This window comes from Littorina saxatilis, linkage group LG14 (genome assembly GCF_037325665.1).
Source record: "Littorina saxatilis isolate snail1 linkage group LG14, US_GU_Lsax_2.0, whole genome shotgun sequence".
NCBI lineage: Eukaryota > Metazoa > Mollusca > Gastropoda > Littorinimorpha > Littorinidae > Littorina > Littorina saxatilis.
In genome coordinates, this window is record NC_090258.1 from 33567020 (window position 1) to 33588823 (window position 21804).

Below are 21804 nucleotides of genomic sequence, written 5' to 3' on the forward strand. Positions count from 1 at the left end.
ATGACAGATTACTCAGTCCAAGTAAGATGCAGTTTAAGCTCATCTTCGTGAAAATTAGCCACAAGAAAGGCAATACAGTCCTTTGATTATTCATGAAATTTCTGCAACGAAAGTGGCTACAAAGAATGCAGTGGACATGATAGTGAATTTACGAAGCAAAAATGTCTATTTAGTGCCCCTTGGGGCTGTTACCTCAGATCTGCTTTTGACGTGGTGATTAAGATGACCGTTTTGGCCGTGGTGGTTCATCTTTACATCTCCATCCAATGAGTGTTACAGCAAAGTACTGTCAGTAACTGACAGGAAAACAAAAGAAAATAATAACATGAAAATGCTTCCACCATAGCTCTCAGTAAGCTGCCTTCCCATTGGCCAAAAATCGTGACGTCGTAGTATACAAGCAACACGAGAACTTTGCGGAGAACCTTTGGCTGGCAAACAAAACTACACTTTTGTGAAGTCATACATAAAACAAGTATCATAGGAACTTTCGTTCAAATTTTACATTGATCACACTGTCAAAAATTCCGATACGCATTATTTCTCCAAAATGTCAGAAATGAAGATGACCAATCACGGTAAATGTTACACTGTTGCACTTCACAGCTGATGTCCCTTGCCTGCAATGTTTTGATTCGTAGATGACGTCATAATACGCATTGGTGGTCTGGAATGACCTCGCTTGACCATAGTGGCGGGAGTTCCTACATTACTTTTCAATTTCATGGAGAAGACAAAAATGTCGCTGTCGTGTTTGGCAACTGACAACAGCGTAAGCCACAAAACGAACAAGCAGAAAAGCAAATTTATATAAAAACGTCCGTTTACATTACAATTAGGTTTTAATGTCCGTTTTAATGGTCATTACAATTTTTACTATTTTTAAAAGAAAGTATCGTGTATAAAAAAAATAGGCAAGGAGGAAGCGTAACGAGAAGAGAGTTTATAGTTCTGTTTCCCTAGTCCATCAACTTGAGTTTGTGTACATGATGAGTTAGTTAGCTCACGGTTATTTCCCCTGGAAGCAGATTATGTATCTGCACGGCAGTTTCATGGACTCTCTCTCTCTCTCTCTCTCTCTCTCTCTCTCTCTCTCTCTCTCTCTCTCTCTCTCTCTCTCTCAGTTGTTATCTTTTATTGCCCATTTCGGGTTTGAAACGAAACTGAAGTGAGCTTAAACCTGTCAAATGTAACTAGTAAAACTAGTAATCGTAAATTTTGTTTTGTCAATACTTACAATTCTTGTTTTTTGATTGCATGCCTCTGAATTTTGGAACGTTAGCAGTCTATCTGATTTGGGATTCTTAAAACTATCAGTTAATTTTATCCAGACACATTCATATAATGTCTCTGGTTTCTAAATCCACACTGAAATAACTTGAAGAAATAATTATTTGAATTTCCAGTTTTAAATCAATGCACCTTGTTTTTTTGTTTTTTGTTGGTTGGTTGTTTTGTCAGTGTGTGCACGGCCTCTACCGTTTCATCTGCGCTAAGAGTAAGTACACCACTTACCGTTATTACGCATGGCAATATCAGAAATATTCATACTTTTAATCTCAAAACTGAGTTAGTTATAGCAGAGACATATAGATCTTACTCTGGTTATAGCCGGATGTGTTTAAGAATAAAATGTAAATCTCATGCGATTAGCGCAGTTGGTCACATGCAGCCATTGAGGCAAGAAATTATCAATACAACTGAAAAGAGAATAGGCCCGTACGGTTGTGAAGGGATGTAGACAGGTTTCACAGTCTTCAGAGTCAGGTATGTCCCTGACTTTGATATTAAATAAAACGTTTCGTTTTGTTTAGTCGTGAATTTTCACTGGTCTATGTCGAATGTCCTCGGAATTTACATATGAAAAATAAACTTTGATCGAATTCAAGTCAAGTTTGTATTCCCCACCTGCGAAAGAGGTAGGTCGGTCGTGAGAAATGAGACGGACACGATTTCCCTTTTTAGCGACATTGCAATAGACAAATGCACCAGTACAAAAACACACAAAGAAATCCAGTTAAAAGTACATTAGAAACCAAAGAACAGAGATAGATGAACACACCTAATTAAAAAAAACAATGAATGTGTTTACATTTATTCGATACAATCGCATGCGAAGTAAACGGTCTTTTTTCTAAATGTGTCCGTCTCAAAAACATTAATTACAAATCTGTTCAGTTTGAATGGCTGTCAAAAGGTTTGGACGTAAAATGCTTTTAATAAGTAGGAATTTCCATCAAATCACGACATGAAATGGTTTTGAAAGGCTAACTACGGCTTATTCTACTTGCGCTTGGTCATTTTGTCACTCGGGCAAGGTGTCCGTCTCATTTTTTCTCACGACCGCCCTGCAGACAAATCGTCTGTTATAACCGCCATACACAGCAAATTGTCATGATGCGACCAATTTTACACTTCCTATCCGTTGTCAGGCAGATGATCAACTGGCTGACTAAAGAATTTTTCGGCATGTGTTTATTTCAGAACACGTTATTTACTGTCTGTCTCTGAAAACCTTGAATTCTCACGACCGCCCGGCACTACTAGATTGACGGTCATTTCTTACCAAATGTTAAGCAGATTCATGTGTAAAATAACAACATTCAATGACTGTGTCTGATCAACGCCAGTGTTTTTTTTCAATCCTTGAATGCACGGCATTGTGAATGTTGTGGTCAAGTGAGAGTTTTATAGACATCGCCGTACGTTTTTCAACACTTTGATGACGTCAGACAGCAGATTGAAAACGTTCCAACTTGGAAAGACAGCCAGTCACGATCATATAGGACCGATCTTTTATGAAATTTTACATGAGAGTTCCTGGGAATGATATCCCCAGATATTTTTTTCATTTTTTCGATAAATGTCTTTGATGACGTCATATCCGGCTTTTTGTAAAAGTTGAGGCGGCACTGTCACACCCTCATTTTTCAATCAAATTGATTGAAATTTTGGCCAAGCAATCTTCGACGAAGGTCGGACTTTGGTATTGCATTTCAGCTTGGAGGCTTAAAAATTGATTGATGACTTTGGTCATTACAAATCTGAAAATTGTAATTAAAATTATTTTTCTTATAAAATGATCCTAAATTACGTTTATCTTATTCTTCTTCATTTTCTAATTCCAAAAACATATAAATATGTTATATTTGGATTAAAAACAAGCTCTGAAAATTAAAAATATAAAAATTATAATTAAAATAAAATTTACGAAATCGATTTAAAAACACTTTCATCTTATTCCTTGTCGGTTCCTGATTCCAAAAACATATAGATACTAGATGATTACCCGCTTCGTCGGGTGGATCGCGAGACGGAGTATGCAGCGTGGCGGTTCGCACCGGCTTCGCCGGGATGATCGCGAGACGGAGTATGCAGCGTGGCGGTTCGCCGGCTTCGCCAGCTTAGAGCACGTGTTGACGAGATTGACGCCACACGAAGGAAGGAAGATAAACGCGCAAAACACTGGAGAAGATAAGGAAGAGTTACTGGAAATGGATCTACAGAAAAACCAAAATCGGTTCACTGCGCCGCGCTTAGAGCACGTGTTGAAAATTTTCATCGACCAGATTGTGTCCGGGGTCTACCTGAATATGCCTACCAAATTTGAAGCAGATCCATCGAGAACTTTGGCCGTGCATCGCGAAGTGACAGACAGACAGACAGACAGACAGACAGACAGACAGACACACACACACACCCTATATAGATATAGATGATATATTTGGATTAAAAACACGCTCAGAAAGTTAAAACGAAGCGTACAGAAAAGCGTGCTATGCAGCACAGCGCAACCACTACCGCACTAAACAGGCTCGTTAATTTCACTGCTTTTGCACGAGCGGCGGACTACGGTCATTGTGAAATAATGCAGTGCGTTCAGTTTCATTCTGTGAGTTCCACAGCTTGACTAAATGTAGTAATTTCTCCTTACGCGACTTGTTTTAACTTTCCAAATGCCAAACTTTAGGGCGGGGTGGCGGGGTTGTGGCGGGGTGGTAAGACGTCGGCCTCATAATCGGAATCGAAAGGTCGAGGGTTCGAATCCCGGCCGCGGCCGTCTGGTGGGTTAAGTGTGGAGATTTTTCCGATCTCCCAGGTCAACTTATGTGCAGACCTGCTAGTGGCTTATCCCCCTTCGTGTGTACACGCAAGCACAAGACCAAGTGCACACGTAAAAGATCCTGTAATCCATGTCAGAGTTCGGTGGGTTATAGAAACACGAAAATACCCAGCATGCTTCCTCCGAAAGCGGCGTATGGCTGCCTAAATGGCGGGGTAAAAACGGTCATACACGTAAAATTCCACTCGTGCAAAAACACGAGTGTACGTGGGAGTTTCAGCCCGTCGAACGCAGAAGAAGAAGAAGAAGAAGGGCAGTGTTTTTGACTCACCTATGTAATGGTGAGTATTAGGATTCACATGTGTCCGTCCCCATGTCCGTAGACAAAAAAACCTTAACGTTGGGGTTTATCTCTGATGTTTTTCAAGCTAGACCTCTAAAACTGTGCACACTTTTTGGGTGTGATGATCTCATCTTGCTCTAAGTAGGGCCAACACTCTCGATGGTCTGCATCTCCTCAACTTGGATTTAAAAAAAAGATCAAAGTGTGCGCTGATGTTCAAGTGGAAATGGCAAGACTCAGAATCAGAGAACAGCCCTTGGTTGTTGTTAACCACCTTTTCACCATTGGCTAAGGTTAGGCCAAAAAAAAAAAAGGTCTGTTTACGGTAACATAGGCCAAAAAAATAGGGTCGGTAGGTCGGGATTTTTTTTTTTTTTTTTTTTTCTCCAAAAAACCATATTTTTACGTTATTTTGCAAAAAAAAAAAAAAAGAATTTTTTTCCCCCAAATGCCAAAAAAAAGAGTCTAGGGTCGCGCGAAAAAAAATAGGGTCGGTCGGGTTACCGTAAACAGACCTATTTTTTTTGGGCCTTACCTCTTCCTCTCTGATTCTTGTGCCAATTAAGGTTAAGTCTGCAGTGGGCTGGGACAGCGTCCAGGTACTATGCCACAGTTCAGTGTGTAGTAGATATATATACTGACACAGCGTCCAATTACTATGCCACAGTTCAGCCAGCGTCCAGGTACTATATCACAGTTCAGTCTGTAGTGGATATACTGGGACAGCGTCCAGGTATGGCAATCCGAATGGTGCAAAAGTATGGCAATCCGAATGGTGCAAAAGTCCCTTTTAGCTCTTGATGTCTAAATAACACATTATTTAGCTAAATAACGCGTTATTTAGCTAAACAATGCTTTATTTAGCTATATCATGCATTATTTAGCTAAATAATGCATTGTTTAAATTAAACAATGCATTATTTACAGATACAGAAAAAAGAGAGCCCAGAGCACTAAATAATGCATTGTTTAGCATAAATAAGAGATTGTGTTTGTAAATAACTCATTATTTATAAATAATTACGCGTTTTCTCTAAACAATATATTATATGTAAATAAAGTGTTATTTAAATAAATAAAATATTATTTAGATAAATAAAATATTATTTATCTAAATAAAATATTATTTAGATAAATAAAATATTATTTAGATAAATAAAATATTATATGTAAATAAAATATTATTTATCTAAATAAAATATTATTTATCTAAATAAAATATTATTTAGATAAATAATTTATTATTTAGATAAATAATTTATTATTTAGATAAATAATTTATTATTTACTGTTTTTGCCTTGAAATAGTATTATTACACTAAATAATGCTTTATATAGCTATATAATAGGTTTCCGCTATATAATTCATGATTTGGTAAATAATACATTATATACCGTAAATAAAATATTATATACCGTAAACAATTCATTGTTTAGCGCATCGCGAAGCCGTTTTTTCTCTTGTTGTTTTTTTCCACGTGTTTCCGTGGATCCACGAGAGCTCTGTTGATTCTCAAACTGACCAATCAGACAACTAGCATCTGTACACTAATTAAAGTCCCATTGTTGAGTGTGACGAAAACTCGTGGTGACGATTTTAAAACATGTTGGGTCACGCATGGTCCAATCTTACATGGTCCAATCTTACATGGTCCAACCTTACATGGTCCAACCTTACATGGTCCAACCTTACATGGTCCAATCTTACATGGTCCAACCTTACATGGTCCAACCTTACATGGTCCAATCTTACATGGTCCAATCTTGCATGGTCCAATCTTGCATGGTCCAACCTTACATGGTCCAATCTTACATGGTCCAACCTTACATGGTCCAACCTTACATGGTCCAATCTTACATGGTCCAATCTTACATGGTCCAACCTTACATGGTTCAACCTTACATGGTCCAATCTTACATGGTCCAATCTTGCATGGTCCAATCTTACATGGTCCAACCTTGCATGGTCCAACCTTGCATGGTCCAATCTTACATGGTCCAACCTTACATGGTCCAACCTTACATGGTCCAACCTTACATGGTCCAATCTTACATGGTCCAACCTTACATGGTCCAACCTTACATGGTCCAATCTTACATGGTCCAATCTTGCATGGTCCAATCTTGCATGGTCCAACCTTGCATGGTCCAATCTTACATGGTCCAACCTTACATGGTCCAACCTTACATGGTCCAACCTTACATGGTCCAATCTTACATGGTCCAATCTTGCATGGTCCAATCTTACATGGTCCAACCTTGCATGGTCCAACCTTGCATGGTCCAATCTTACATGGTCCAATCTTACATGGTCCAACCTTACATGGTCCAACCTTACATGGTCCAACCTTACATGGTCCAATCTTACATGGTCCAACCTTACATGGTCCAACCTTGCATGGTCCAATCTTACATGGTCCAACCTTACATGGTCCAACCTTACATGGTCCAACCTTACATGGTCCAATCTTACATGGTCCAACCTTACATGGTCCAACCTTACATGGTTCAATCTTACATGGTCCAATCTTGCATGGTCCAATCTTACATGGTCCAACCTTGCATGGTCCAACCTTACATGGTCCAACCTTACATGGTCCAACCTTACATGGTCCAATCTTACATGGTCCAACCTTACATGGTCCAACCTTACATGGTCCAATCTTACATGGTCCAATCTTACATGGTCCAACCTTACATGGTTCAACCTTACATGGTCCAATCTTACATGGTCCAATCTTGCATGGTCCAATCTTACATGGTCCAACCTTGCATGGTCCAACCTTGCATGGTCCAATCTTACATGGTCCAACCTTACATGGTCCAACCTTACATGGTCCAACCTTACATGGTCCAATCTTACATGGTCCAACCTTACATGGTCCAACCTTACATGGTCCAATCTTACATGGTCCAATCTTGCATGGTCCAATCTTGCATGGTCCAACCTTGCATGGTCCAATCTTACATGGTCCAACCTTACATGGTCCAACCTTACATGGTCCAACCTTACATGGTCCAACCTTGCATGGTCCAATCTTACATGGTCCAATAATATATATGGACCATGTAAGATTGGACCATGTAAGGTTGGACCATGTAAGATTGGACCATGTAAGGTTGGACCATGCAAGATTGGACCATGTAAGGTTGGACCATGTAAGATTGGACCATGCAAGGTTGGACCATGTAAGGTTGGACCATGTAAGATTGGACCATGCAAGGTTGGACCATGCAAGGTTGGACCATGTAAGATTGGACCATGCAAGATTGGACCATGTAAGATTGGACCATGTAAGGTTGAACCATGTAAGGTTGGACCATGTAAGGTTGGACCATGTAAGATTGGACCATGTAAGGTTGGACCATGTAAGGTTGGACCATGTAAGATTGGACCATGTAAGGTTGGACCATGTAAGGTTGGACCATGTAAGGTTGGACCATGCAAGGTTGGACCATGTAAGATTGGACCATGCAAGATTGGACCATGTAAGATTGGACCATGTAAGGTTGGACCATGTAAGGTTGGACCATGTAAGATTGGACCATGTAAGGTTGGACCATGTAAGGTTGGACCATGTAAGATTGGACCATGCAAGGTTGGACCATGTAAGATTGGACCATGCAAGATTGGACCATGTAAGATTGGACCATGTAAGGTTGAACCATGTAAGGTTGGACCATGTAAGATTGGACCATGTAAGGTTGGACCATGTAAGGTTGGACCATGTAAGGTTGGACCATGTAAGATTGGACCATGTAAGGTTGGACCATGCAAGATTGGACCATGCAAGATTGGACCATGTAAGATTGGACCATGTAAGGTTGGACCATGTAAGGTTGGACCATGTAAGATTGGACCATGTAAGGTTGGACCATGTAAGGTTGGACCATGTAAGATTGGACCATGTAAGATTGGACCATGTAAGGTTGGACCATGTAAGATTGGACCATGTAAGGTTGGACCATGTAAGGTTGGACCATGTAAGATTGGACCATGTAAGGTTGGACCATGTAAGATTGGACCATGCAAGGTTGGACCATGCAAGGTTGGACCATGTAAGATTGGACCATGCAAGATTGGACCATGTAAGATTGGACCATGTAAGGTTGGACCATGTAAGGTTGGACCATGTAAGGTTGGACCATGTAAGATTGGACCATGTAAGATTGGACCATGCAAGGTTGGACCATGCAAGGTTGGACCATGCAAGGTTGGACCATGTAAGATTGGACCATGCAAGATTGGACCATGTAAGATTGGACCATGTAAGGTTGAACCATGTAAGGTTGGACCATGTAAGATTGGACCATGTAAGATTGGACCATGTAAGGTTGGACCATGTAAGGTTGGACCATGTAAGATTGGACCATGTAAGATTGGACCATGCGTGACCCAACATGTTTTAAAATCGTCACCACGAGTTTTCGTCACACTCAACAATGGGACTTTAATTAGTGTACAGATGCTAGTTGTCTGATTGGTCAGTTTGAGAATCAACAGAGCTCTCGTGGATCCACGGAAACACGTGGAAAAAAACAACAAGAGAAAAAACGGCTTCGCGATGCGCTAAACAATGAATTGTTTACGGTATATAATATTTTATTTACGGTATATAATGTATTATTTACCAAATCATGAATTATATAGCGGAAACCTATTATATAGCTATATAAAGCATTATTTAGTGTAATAATACTATTTCAAGGCAAAAACAGTAAATAATAAATTATTTATCTAAATAATAAATTATTTATCTAAATAATAAATTATTTATCTAAATAATATTTTATTTAGATAAATAATATTTTATTTAGATAAATAATATTTTATTTACATATAATATTTTATTTATCTAAATAATATTTTATTTAGATAAATAATATTTTATTTATCTAAATAATATTTTATTTATTTAAATAACACTTTATTTACATATAATATATTGTTTAGAGAAAACGCGTAATTATTTATAAATAATGAGTTATTTACAAACACAATCTCTTATTTATGCTAAACAATGCATTATTTAGTGCTCTGGGCTCTCTTTTTTCTGTATCTGTAAATAATGCATTGTTTAATTTAAACAATGCATTATTTAGCTAAATAATGCATGATATAGCTAAATAAAGCATTGTTTAGCTAAATAACGCGTTATTTAGCTAAATAATGTGTTATTTAGACATCAAGAGCTAAAAGGGACTTTTGCACCATTCGGATTGCCATATCCAGGTACTATGTCACAGTTCAGTTTGTAGTGGATATACTGGGACTGCGTCCAGGTACTATGCCACAGTTCAGTCTGTAGTGGATATACTGGGACTGCGTCCAGGTACTATGCCACAGTTCAGTCTGCAGTGGATATACTGGGACTGCATCCAGGTACTCTGCCACAATCTTTGAGGACGTCTTTTCCGTTTTTGTGATAGTTGGGGCGGAACTGTCAAGTAATCTTTGACTCAGTCGGGACTTTGATATTGCATTAGAGCTAGGTAGCTTGAAAATAAGCGAATAAGTTCGCTCATTAAAATTGTCATCAATAACAAATATTTCATTACAGATTCAAACATTACTGCATTGTACTTCTTATCTTTTTCTGATTTAAAATATGTGACCCTCCACCACGAAATGAGTCGCATGTCTCTTTTGCATGATTTTCATATTTTTACATTTTCCTAAAGAATTTTGTATGCTCTATCCAGTGATGAAACCCGTTTTAGAAAAGAACAAAAACTGTTTGAGTTATAAGCCTGTGACTAAGGTGACCATCACACTGTTACCAGACACTCCCCGGACTTATATTAAGCCTAGCGCAAAACCGCGCGAGGTGACATGCGACTCATTTCGTGGTGGAGGGTCACATATATACATATGTAATGTTTACTTTAAAAACGCGTTCAGAATTAAAGACAAGAGGCGAAGCCATCAAGGCTCACGTAAGAAATCGACAAACAGTAACACACACACACACACACACACACACACACACACACACACACACACACACACACACACACACACACAGAAAGAGCATAGGTGAAACTGTGCAAGAAAGCGAGACACTAGATCTAGATCTGTCTGTCTGCATGTAGCCTACTTACAGGGACACGACTGCCAACTAGTCTCGGCCCGCTCAAAATAATAATGACCGAGACTTTCAGTACTTCCTTCGCGTGACGTCTAACCCTTTTACGTCATAATGTGACGTCAATGTAATGTGACGTCTTCAAATGTTAGAGTTTCTACCACAGACATACACACGCACGCACGCACGCACGCACGCACGCACATACGCACGCACGCACAGACAGACAAAGTTACGATCGCATAGGCTACACTTACGTAAGCCAAAAACAGGTTGAGTATGCTTCGCGGAGACGAGTGTGACCCGTGACGGTTTTCGGGTATGGTTAACCGAGACTATCTGAATTTAGTCTCGCCGATGACTGTTTTTTTGAGTTTATCCTTCAATTTGATGCCTATAGATTGACTACAGGTTTATATATCGCTTCACGGGACTTGTTTTACATTTTGTCAAGTTATGTAAGTTCAGAATTGTATTATCAAATTTGTTACATAACATTCTAAAAATTGCAAATAATAATAACACTTTTGATTACAGATTCAAAAGTCATTGTATTGTATCCTTTCGATTTCCTGGATCCCAATGTATAAACAGATATGTCATGCTTAGTGTGAAAATCTGCTCAAATGAGAAAAATCGCCTTTTTTGTTCATATGCATCGCAGAGGCAACCCGTCTCGGTCTTCTGCTTTCGGCTAGCCAAATCTCACTAGCATTGTTAATGACTCGTCCCTGGTTCCAATGTTGATCTTTTAGTTTCAAATCAACTTAATGTTTTATTATCGCTTCACATGACTTGTTCGGTATTTTTTTCGCTGTCATGATGTCACCATTTAGAGGGTAGGGTTACATTTTCAGGTATTTATTTCTAAGAATATGCAACTTTTTTTCCAAGATCGTTTTATTTTCATTGGTCAATGATTCTACTTTAAAAAAAAAAAAAGAGAAATGGAGTGCAATTAACATTGTTACTTTTTGAAGGTATGCTCATGACGTGCATCACAGCGAAATAGCAGTTCAGAAGAACGGAATTCCCATAATTAGTCCTTATTTGCTGCTTTTTTCACTGAGCTCGGAAATGATATTTTGCTTGCATTGTTATTGCTTAATTTATTAAAACCTCTGGACAATATTCTTTGAATAAATGGTTATCCAATTCTGTTTAAGTCTATCCCTTTGTTTGATAGAGTACTGTAACAAGATATCACATTATGTCGACAAGAATGCGTCTGCATACAAGTTTTTGTCTTGATTCCATCCAGGAGGATGTAAGGCTTTAATAAAAACATTATTTCAAAGGTCTCTGTCAAGATTGATTTTGTTGAAAAAAAAGGAAGTCTGTGATTGAAGATTGTGAAACCTGCCTGTATACATTTGATTCACGTTGCGCTGTGCGCATCTTGTCATTTAGCTTCAAGAAACTCTTCTGTCTTGAAGGATGAAAAGGTAGCAGCTCTCGTGAACTTGGTTTCTGCTAGATGTTTACACTTTCTGGTGATCCCTTGAATCGTGATATTTCCTTTGATTATGCGGTAACTGATCTTCTACTCAGGTTTTTAATGTGTTAATATTCTCTATTTCTCACTGGCAAGTTTGTTTTACTTTATCAGTTTTCTTCACGGAGTATCTTTCCATAACGCTTGATGGGATCCTCCTACCAAATAGCCCGACAGCCACACTTGTACTGTGGCACAGTGTTTTTCACAAGTTATGCAGACGAAATATTCAGTTTTGTGTCAAAGAGCGCATTTTCCTACTCAGAAAAGGATCTGCAGATGTCGTTTCTCATTCTGGCTTGTTCAATACTTTTGATATTTCCTGATTTTGTGACTGAAGTGCAAAACTCAAGGGGTCCAATCGATCAGCACCAGGGTAGCTTGGTTTGACGGTTTGAGCATATCTTTGAAACTCAACCTTCCTCGAACATGCTTTAAAAAAAGTTTCTGACAGCCTGGAGACACCAGTCAGTTTCATCCTCCTCCACCAAAAAGACCCCCACCCCAACCATTTTTCTCACCCATGCCTAGCAAGAAACAATTATTTCTAGGCCGATGCTAACGGCACGATATCGTTTGGCTAGCAAATATATGCTAGCGGCACGATATCGTTTGGTTAGGCTGCTAACGGCACGATATCGTTTGGCTAGCAAATATATGCTAGCGGCACGATATCGTTTCGCTTGGTCTTCAACCAGCAAATATGCTAACGACACGAATCACGAAAACACTTTGAACTTGTATCCTACGATCGATAACCAGGCAAGAGTGTAGTGTACATCATACATCCTCAGCGGTCACGTCACTTTAGTAATGTATGACGTACTTCACATGGTTTCTTGCTAGGGGGGTCCGGGGGCATGCCCCCCCGGAAAATTTTGAAAAAAAGGATGCAAAATGGTGCAATCTGGTGCATTCTGAGGATGATCATTACCAGTTTCAGGCAGCAGATTTTGTCACTGATTAATACCCCAAAAATTGAAACTCAATGTAAAATAAAGAAATGCATACCTCATTCAATATTTTTATTTTTTGGCTGGGGGGGGAGGGGGTCCGGAAACCCTAGAACCCACCCCCCCCCCCCCCCTCGTTGTGGGGGTCAGGGGGCGAAGCCCCCTGAAGCTGATGGGTAGGTCATATTCTGAGATAGGAAAATGGTCGCTCCTTGCATGAAACGGCATAAAATAAGCAATAATAAAAAAAAATTAAATAAGTAAGGTACATGTTTAGGCTAGGGGGGGGGGGTGGGGTTGCGCAACCCCCATAACCCCCCCGATAGTCCGGCCCTGTGAAGATCCGAACAATATAAACAGGTTAAAAGAAGTATAAAATGAATTAAGATTTAATCTGACGCAAGATGTTTCAATGAACATTAACACTTGCAGCACTTCAGTGTACTTTGTAATTGATGCATCAAGAAACAAGAAATCTAGGAACCCTGTTAACAGTTTATAAATCAAATTGAAGTATGGCATGTGAAACAAATTTGAGGATGGCTGGTGGCATGTATGCATGCTTCATGGTACCAAGTGTTGCATTTTCTCAAACATTCATTCCACTGCACAATCGGATTTCTATCAAGATGTTTATCCGGATCTTCGCGCCAACATATTCTGCAAACATCCTCAGCAGGCTCCATGATGTTTGAAGAACGTTTCACTTCCAACAGCTGCTGAAGAGCTACCCAAGCGTCATCCGTAAGCCACTGTTTCAGCAAATTGTCATCAATCCCCAAAATTTCCATTGACACCTTTTCTGGCACCATCTCCAGCATTTCTTCTTCAACTTTCAAATTTTCTTTCATCACAGAATTCACCAGGTTTTCATCCACAATCAGTCGAAGAGCATACTCTGCATGAGTGACCACCTTTACTTTCTTGGCACACTTCAATTTTTCTTTTTGCCTTTTACGCTTCTTTGCCTTTGGCAGCCCAATCACGGTTTGCAGTGATCCTGCTGGTCGTCCCTTCTTCATCAGTGGCTTTTAACGACGAGAGTTGGTCCATTATTCCAACATTTGACTCTCTCTCTTCAACTTCCACCTCGAGACTTTCGTGATCCCTTTGAAACTCGGCATGAACATCAGCAGTCACTTCAACCCTGATTGCGGTCGTTTGTAACTTGATCGAAACGACCTTCGTCACTTTCTCCATGATTTAGCGCGCCGCATTCTGTATCTTGTTCCGCAAACGCTTCAACTTTATCAGTTTCTCCGTGATTTTGTGCGCCTTGTTGTCTAACTTCATCAACACTTTCTCCCAGATTCTCTGCAAAGACTTCAACAACAACAAAATCCTTTCCTGTTTTTACAAGGTCACGTACTTGGCACAGAAGTTGTAATTTCTTTCGGAAATCATCTGCACCAGAGTTAACTAAAAACGAACAGATGTCTTTGCATACAGTCTGGGCTTCATTGAATTTGACCCAACCCGGTTTGACTTTTGATTGTTGACACGGTTGCGTACCAACCACAGAATGATCTGGCAAGTTGATGCAGTTTTGAATGTCGTTGAAGTACTGTTTCGTCCAACGAGCAGGGATCATGTCCGTTTCCAAGATTCTAAGGTTCAAGTGCCGACGTATGGCAATCATGTGCCGACATGGTAAGTTGAAATTGACCGTGAACAGAGCTGCATGTACAGGACCCCACCTCACATTCATGAGACTGACCTCCTTCGCTTGTCACCGTAACTTTCTTCACTCTCTTCAACTACGCACTTTGTAGATAGTTGTATTTGCTCGGATATGTGCTTGGCAGCAAACGCCGTGCACACACTATGAGCAAACTGAACACCTTCTTCTCTTGACTCGATGATGTGCATTTTGTCTTCATGTCAAAGGCGCGAAATGAGAATTCTGCTTTCCTGACCTCGAGCAAACCAAGGAGTTCCGAAAGCATGGTGTCGAGTGGGCTGGTTTTTTTTACAACAGCCTTAATTTTCTGGTTGAAACTTTCCACTCGGTTGTTGGTGGCATCACCAAAGTTTAATCTGGTCTTTCTGAAACATTGCACCGACTTTTCCTTCAGACTATCCCATTGAGACATGAAATATGGAAGAAATGTTGGAAATTCGGAGGAAAGTTCCTGCAGGAGGTCATTGACGCACGCACACACACACACACACACACACGCACAAACACTCACAAACACTCACACACACCATCGCACATACACACACACTCACTAAAACACACGGCACACACCAATATTAACAACGAAAGAGAAAGAGAGAGAGAGAGAGAGAGAGAGAGAGAGAGAGAGAGAGAGAGAGAGAGAGAGAGAGAGAGAGAGAGAGAGAGAGACGGACGTACATACACCCACATCCATGACACACACACACACACACACACACACATGTCAAGGAGGCAGAGAAACTCAATGTGAGGAGAGGGAGGGGTGGAAGGAGGTGGGAGAGAGAGAGAGAGAGAGAGAGCCGCGCTGGGATCGGAACATTTTTCTCATAAACCGGAAGTGACGGAAATAAATGCTCAACTCAACAACAACAAAAAATGCCTAACAACAACAATGAGAACAAGAAAGGATCGTTTCGTTAGCATCTGGGCCACGAATTTGCTTCACATCCGATATCGTTTCGCTAGCATCCAAGCTCTCACCGTCAGTTGCTTCGTGTACGATATCGTTTCGCTAGCATCCAAGCCCTCGAATTTGCTTTATATCCGATATCGTGCCGCTAGCATATATTTGCTAGCCAAACGATATCGTGCCGTTAGCCACTCCGTTATTTCTACCTCATGTGTAAGCTAGTGTAAACTGTAATACTGTACATAATCAGGCTGTTTGCATTACTGCAGCATTGCACTACTGGCTACTTTATTGTATTAAGTCTATATAGCATACAACCTGATGATTCAGCGAAATAAATTTAATCGTGATTCGATCTGGTCAGCAATATTGTTGTAATTGTTTTTTTATTAACTGGCCTGGTTTCTAAATCTTTCGCATGTGCCTGCACAACACACAATTACACCTCTGTTGTTGTCTACATTTCTCTTTTAGTTTAGACTTTGGGTGTCGGTACTATGTTACATATTTGCACATGTCTACATATTTGCACATATTTTTTCCAGGGTTTGAAGTGATGACGATTACTGGTTACCTTGGTGACAACAGCCATCATGTCTTTTCCTGTCAACCCTGTAGGCAGTGGGGGCTCCCAGCCCAAAGTTGTCTCCCTTCCTCAGACACAACGAATCGTCCAGGATATTGTTGGTATGGTGCACCTGGTGTAGCAATTAATACATTCTTTTAAGTCGGGGGTCGGGTAGCTCAGTTGGTAGAGCACTGGATTTGTGATCCTAAGGTCATGGGTTTGATTCCAGGCAGGGAAGAACACGAGTCAACTTTATGTGCAGACTCAGAGACAGTATCCATGTCCCGACCCTGTGTCACAACAGTGGTATGTAAAACTAAAAGACCTCAGCCATTCTGCCATAAGTACAAGTGGCTGATTACAACTTAAACACACACAGACCTGGGTAGCGCGACTCAATTTGTTGCTGCTAGCTTTCCGCTGGGAGGAAGCGACCCGACTTTCCCAGCATTGGGATAATAGAGTGAAATAAAATGAAGTCATAAGGATGTAAGTCGCTTGTTGATTTCAATTCTTCATTTCTTGTAATTGTCTCTGGTGCTAGTAGGTTCCGCATGACTCTCACTTACTCTTGTCACAGCACTTACATCCCTTTGTGTCTCAGATCTTAAAGTAGATTACTGTTGCAGACAAAAGAAAGCAGCTAAGATTGTCTCAGCTCTGTGGAGGAATTTTCAGAGTATGGACAAATGAAACTTTCTAAGCTATAACTAAGTATGAAGGTCTACCATCAAAGAACTGTGTGCTACTTCGTAAGATCTGTTGTACCATTTTGTGCAGGGTTTATCTTCTGTCATGCACAGCCCTTGTGCAGTTAGTGTTAGGAACCCTGGGAAAGCAGTGTCTGTAAGTGAAAGTGTAAGTGTGTGTGTAAGTGTAAGTGAAAGTGAAAGTGAAAGAGGGTTGCAGTATCATGCCATTAACCTGTCTTTAGAATTCCACACATAAAATGTTGAAACGTTATATATTTACACATGATTTTTGTTTAACTTGCAGACTGCATTCAACAGCTGAAGGAAGAGTTTTCTGCAAACAAAGCGCCCATCACTGATGACAACCAGGTTCTACAGCGCATGTGTGCAAAGATAGAGCATCTGCTGCAATATGAAATGAAAGGTCAAACTTTAAGTTTAAAGCTCTTGTTCTGCGGACAATGATTCACTGAATATTTTTGTTAGGATTTTAACGGTTGCATAAACAAGGGATGCATACATTTCTGAAAAGACATGGGGTAATCACAAAGGGGCATACATGCAGAGCTCTATGCCACTGCCAGGAGCAATACATTTCTGCAGTTTCTGGCACTTGCCAGCAATGTCCTGAAACTGGAAATAAAGAGCAGTCCAATAGATGTTTTCAGGAAATGACTCTGTCAAGATTTTTAAAGGTACTGAACTTGTCAAATCCAGGGGCACGGAGCCCCTGGGGCTTTTAGTCATACCTCAGGCAGCTATCCGTTAGAAGAACTACCAAGTTTCATTGACTTGCACCCAAAGAGTCAAGGACTGCGATTTTTTTACGAATTAATTTCGTACTCGGACCCGGCTGGTCTTGGCCTATTTTTGGATCTAAATCTAGATCAGGTAGATCACCACATCATGCACAAAAAGACACGTCACTAGCAAACTATGTCAGACGTCATCATGAGTTTGTGTAAATCAAAATGGAGGCCGGAATCACTCAGTTGAATCGAACTCCGACCAAACACCACGTAATAACTAGGTTAATTTATGCACTCGCGTGAACAAGAAACTGTCGAGCTTCACATATGTCGTTGTTGGGTAGTTTTGGGTTTGTTTTACTACCATAGGAGGATTTTTGAACTGTAAATGCACTCAGTTGCAACAAAAACGCAAAACGAAGGCTGTGAGCTGCACTGTGCCTTTAAGTGCCGTGGAAGAGTTGCGCCCAAGACAGGGAGGAATTCAGTAGCATCAGTTGTTGTTGTTTCAAATGTTTCAGCATCAGTTGTTGTTTCAAATGTTTCAGCATCAGTTGTTTCAAATGTTTCAGCATCAGTTGTTGTTTCAAATGTTTCAGCATCAGTTGTGTTGTTTAAAATGTTTCAGTAGTTTCACAGCTCACCCTTTTGTGTTTTTTTTTCAGAACGATACTCAATGCTGGGTAAACGCAAGGACTACTGGGATTACTTCTGCGACTGTCTGGCGTCGAACAAAGGGGCCAACGATGGGATCAAGTATGTCAAGACACTGGGAGAGGTCAGTTTTAAGACAAAGAAAAGTAGGTTGTGGCATTTTGGTTTTCATCTGTTTGATGTACAGCTTCATCAACTATATTTTCCACATGTACAGGGCTCCCTACACTGTAAGTCCCTGTGCTCTGTGTGGACTAGAAACCAAAATAAACATGCAAGATATTCACCGACAGGGGTCCCGCAACGCACTAAACCTGAAACGAGCAGGTACCGGGACACACTACATATAATTATCTATTATCATGTGTACCGCCGGTACTATTTTCTGACAATGTTCTCCTAGATCTGTACCAACGCAAATTTACAGTTATTTGAACCGATATGACAAAATTAAAAAACAACAGGCACAATGGCCCTGTGGATAAGATGCTGGCCTCCCAAGCAGAAGGTCGTGGGTTTGAATCCCTGCTGCGTTTGGTCAGTTGAGGGTGGAGATTTTTTTCGAACTTCCAGGTCAACGCATGTGCAGAAGACCTGCTAGTGCCTTATCCCCCTTTATGTGTACACGTAAGCGTAAGACAAAGTGCGCACTAAAAAGATCCTGTAATCCATGTCATAGTTCGTGGGTTATAGAAACACAAACATACCAAGCATGCATCCCCCGAAAGCGGCGTATGGCTGCCTGAATGGTGGGGGTAAAAATGGTCATATACATAAAAACCCTGGGAGTTTCAGCCCATGAACGGTGAAGAAGACCATTTTTTTGTGAAGGGCTCAAAGAACATTAAAAGGTCGGCATTTCATTGACATGAGGTCTTGGCGAAGAATTGTCTCATGCACATGCACAGACACATACACCCTTGCTCTGACAGACTAATTTAACACACACACACACACACACACAGTGTCACCAACAGACCTCTCCCACTCGGCCCTACCCTCCCTCCTTCTTCACACAGACACTCACAACATATTTCCAGCCTCTCTTTAATAGTTATCATCTTGTCTCTAAACTAACAATTACCTTAGATTTTGACTTGTTTGTTGACAACAGCACAAGTCATCGCTGGGGAAGGGTCGAGCCTTCATCAGGTTTGCCCTGGTTCACCAGCGGCTAGCAGACAGTTTGCAACAGTGTATCATCCACCCAAAGACAGGGTGAGTTAGAGAGTCTCAAGGAAGTCTTGCAACAGTGTATCATCCACCCAAAGACAGGGTGAGTTAGAGAGTCTCAAGGAAGTCTTGCAATAGATGATGTTTGGAAATAACTCTGTCAGGTTCGTTATATTTTTCCTTTTAAATGTGTGCTGTGCATCATGATGCTATACTAGACATACAAAGGCTCAGTCAGAGGGGTGTGTCTCTGATACAGCACTGGAAAAAAATGTCTATCACTGATATAGCAAAAGCCCGCATTGATCAGGTTCTCATGTTACGCTTGTTTGAATAGACAAACTCTGGAAATGACTCTGTTGGGTTTGCACGGGTTGTGAAAGAGTAAATACTCTTGCTTTTATTGAGGCAAACTTGAGGCGTTACATAAAAGGCCAGTCTCTAGCAAGAGGGGTGTGTTTCAAAACCAGTGGACAAGGAGCACGCGTGGAAAGTTTGCCTCAATAAAAAGCAAAGGTAGTCACTCTTTCACAACCCATGCAAACCCAACAGAGTTATTTTCGGAGTCTGTCTATTTGCAACAAGCTCAACATGAGAACCTGATCAATGACTGCTTTTGCTTTATCATGGTGGGATAAGTGATAGAATTTTGTACTGTGCTGTTTCAGAGACATGAACACACGTGAGTTTTTGCATGTCTAGTAATAGTGTAGCATAATGATACACAGCAAGTATTTAAAATGAAAATACTTTTATTATGCGCTTAGTGAAGAAGAAGTGTTCACTGCAGTTTTGGGACATTATTGTGATGTAGATTTAAAGAAAGAGATATGAGATGAAGAGAACTAGATGGACAACTCAAAGACTGAATGAATTAGTAATGGAACAGAAAATGATCAATGAGATAAACTGTTGTTCACAGACCTTGGTCTTTGTTTATCTGAGGCATTTGTTTTGACCCCTGGCAGGTCGATCTTCTGATAGTTTTTACACGCAGAAGGTCCTAGCCAGGACATTGGACTTATTTTTAATCCAGATCCAACTGATCTATTGTCCTCAGAGTTTGGGAACAACACTGGATAAGATTGATATTAGGAGTGTAAAAAGCAGATGAAGCAAGGAAGTAAGCTAGCGGTGAATGTTGCATTGTGCAGTCATCATCACAGAGTAATTATTTTCAGAGATTGGTATAACACCGCCAGCGTCTGGATGCAGTCCAAGGTTTCCTCGGCCATCATAGGTCACCTCTACGACCTCAACGACATCCACTTTGACCTTTCGCCCAGAGGTTATGACCTTGACAATGCTTGGCCTTCTTTCGCAAGGTAAGGGAAATATGCAAAAGGGAGAGAAAGAATTTAGTGAATATGTGTGTGTGAGATTGCATGTTTAAGGTTATGTATTCTCCTGTTTTTGTCTGTTAGTCTTTATTCTCTCTCTGTAGGTCTTTATTCTCTCTCTCTCTCTCTCTCTCTCTCTCTCTCTCTCTCTCTCTCTCTCTCTCTCTCTCTCTCTCTCTCTCTCTCTCTCTCTCTCTCTCTCTCTCTCTCTCTCTCTCTCTCTCTCTCTCTCTCTCTCTCTCTCTCTCTCTCTCTCTCTCTCTCTCTCTCTCTCTCTCTCTCTCTCTCTCTCTCTCTCTCTCTCTCTCTCTCTCTCTCTCTCTCTCTCTCTCTCTCTCTCTCTCTCTCTCTCTCTCTCTCTCTCTCTCTCTCTCTCTCTCTCTCTCTCTCTCTCTCTCTCTCTCTCTCTCTCTCTCTCTCTCTCTCTCTCTCTCTCTCTCTCTCTCTCTCTCTCTCTCTCTCTCTCTCTCTCTCTCTCTCTCTCTCTCTCTCTCTCTCTCTCTCTCTCTCTCTCTCTCTCTCTCTCTCTCTCTCTCTCTCTCTCTCTCTCTCTCTCTCTCTCTCTCTCTCTCTCTCTCTCTCTCTCTCTCTCTCTCTCTCTCTCTCTCTCTCTCTCTCTCTCTCTCTCTCTCTCTCTCTCTCTCTCTCTCTCTCTCTCTCTCTCTCTCTCTCTCTCTCTCTCTCTCTCTCTCTCTCTCTCTCTCTCTCTCTCTCTCTCTCTCTCTCTCTCTCTCTCTCTCTCTCTCTCTCTCTCTCTCTCTCTCTCTCTCTCTCTCTCTCTCTCTCTCTCTCTCTCTCTCTCTCTCTCTCTCTCTCTCTCTCTCTCTCTCTCTCTCTCTCTCTCTCTCTCTCTCTCTCTCTCTCTCTCTCTCTCTCTCTCTCTCTCTCTCTCTCTCTCTCTCTCTCTCTCTCTCTCTCTCTCTCTCTCTCTGAAGAGGAGGAGGGGAAGGCATTTCTGGATGAATTCATGTCTTTCTGCCAAGTGTTTCCGTCTATCTTTGTCTTAAAAAAAACCAGCAATCATTGTTACTAGCTGTTGTTTTTTTGTTTTTGGAGTAAATCCCTAACTTCTTTTCTTTTCGTTTGCATCTAATCTG

General features: G+C 40.7%; 2 protein-coding genes across 4 annotated transcripts in view; one reads left to right on the plus strand and one right to left on the minus strand.

The window, feature by feature from the left end:
* Window positions 1–353, minus strand: part of LOC138947613 (F-box/LRR-repeat protein 2-like) — a 39205-nt gene extending 38852 nt beyond the window's left edge. Inside the window, exon 1 of the mRNA XM_070319125.1 lies at window positions 193–353. Within this exon, the coding sequence (XP_070175226.1) occupies window positions 193–249 (57 nt within the window). The 5' untranslated portion in view covers window positions 250–353. The remainder of the gene's footprint in view (window positions 1–192) is intronic.
* An 11576-nt stretch (window positions 354–11929) lies between these two features.
* LOC138947614 (FYVE and coiled-coil domain-containing protein 1-like) overlaps window positions 11930–21804 on the plus strand; it is a 52676-nt gene continuing 42801 nt past the window's right edge. For all 3 annotated transcript variants that reach the window (XM_070319126.1, XM_070319129.1, XM_070319127.1), the window contains exons 1-6: window positions 11930–12023; window positions 16077–16218; window positions 17096–17215; window positions 18206–18318; window positions 19309–19412; window positions 20549–20692. In XM_070319126.1, the coding sequence (XP_070175227.1) occupies window positions 16125–16218; window positions 17096–17215; window positions 18206–18318; window positions 19309–19412; window positions 20549–20692 (575 nt within the window). In that variant the 5' untranslated portion in view covers window positions 11930–12023; window positions 16077–16124. The remainder of the gene's footprint in view (window positions 12024–16076; window positions 16219–17095; window positions 17216–18205; window positions 18319–19308; window positions 19413–20548; window positions 20693–21804) is intronic.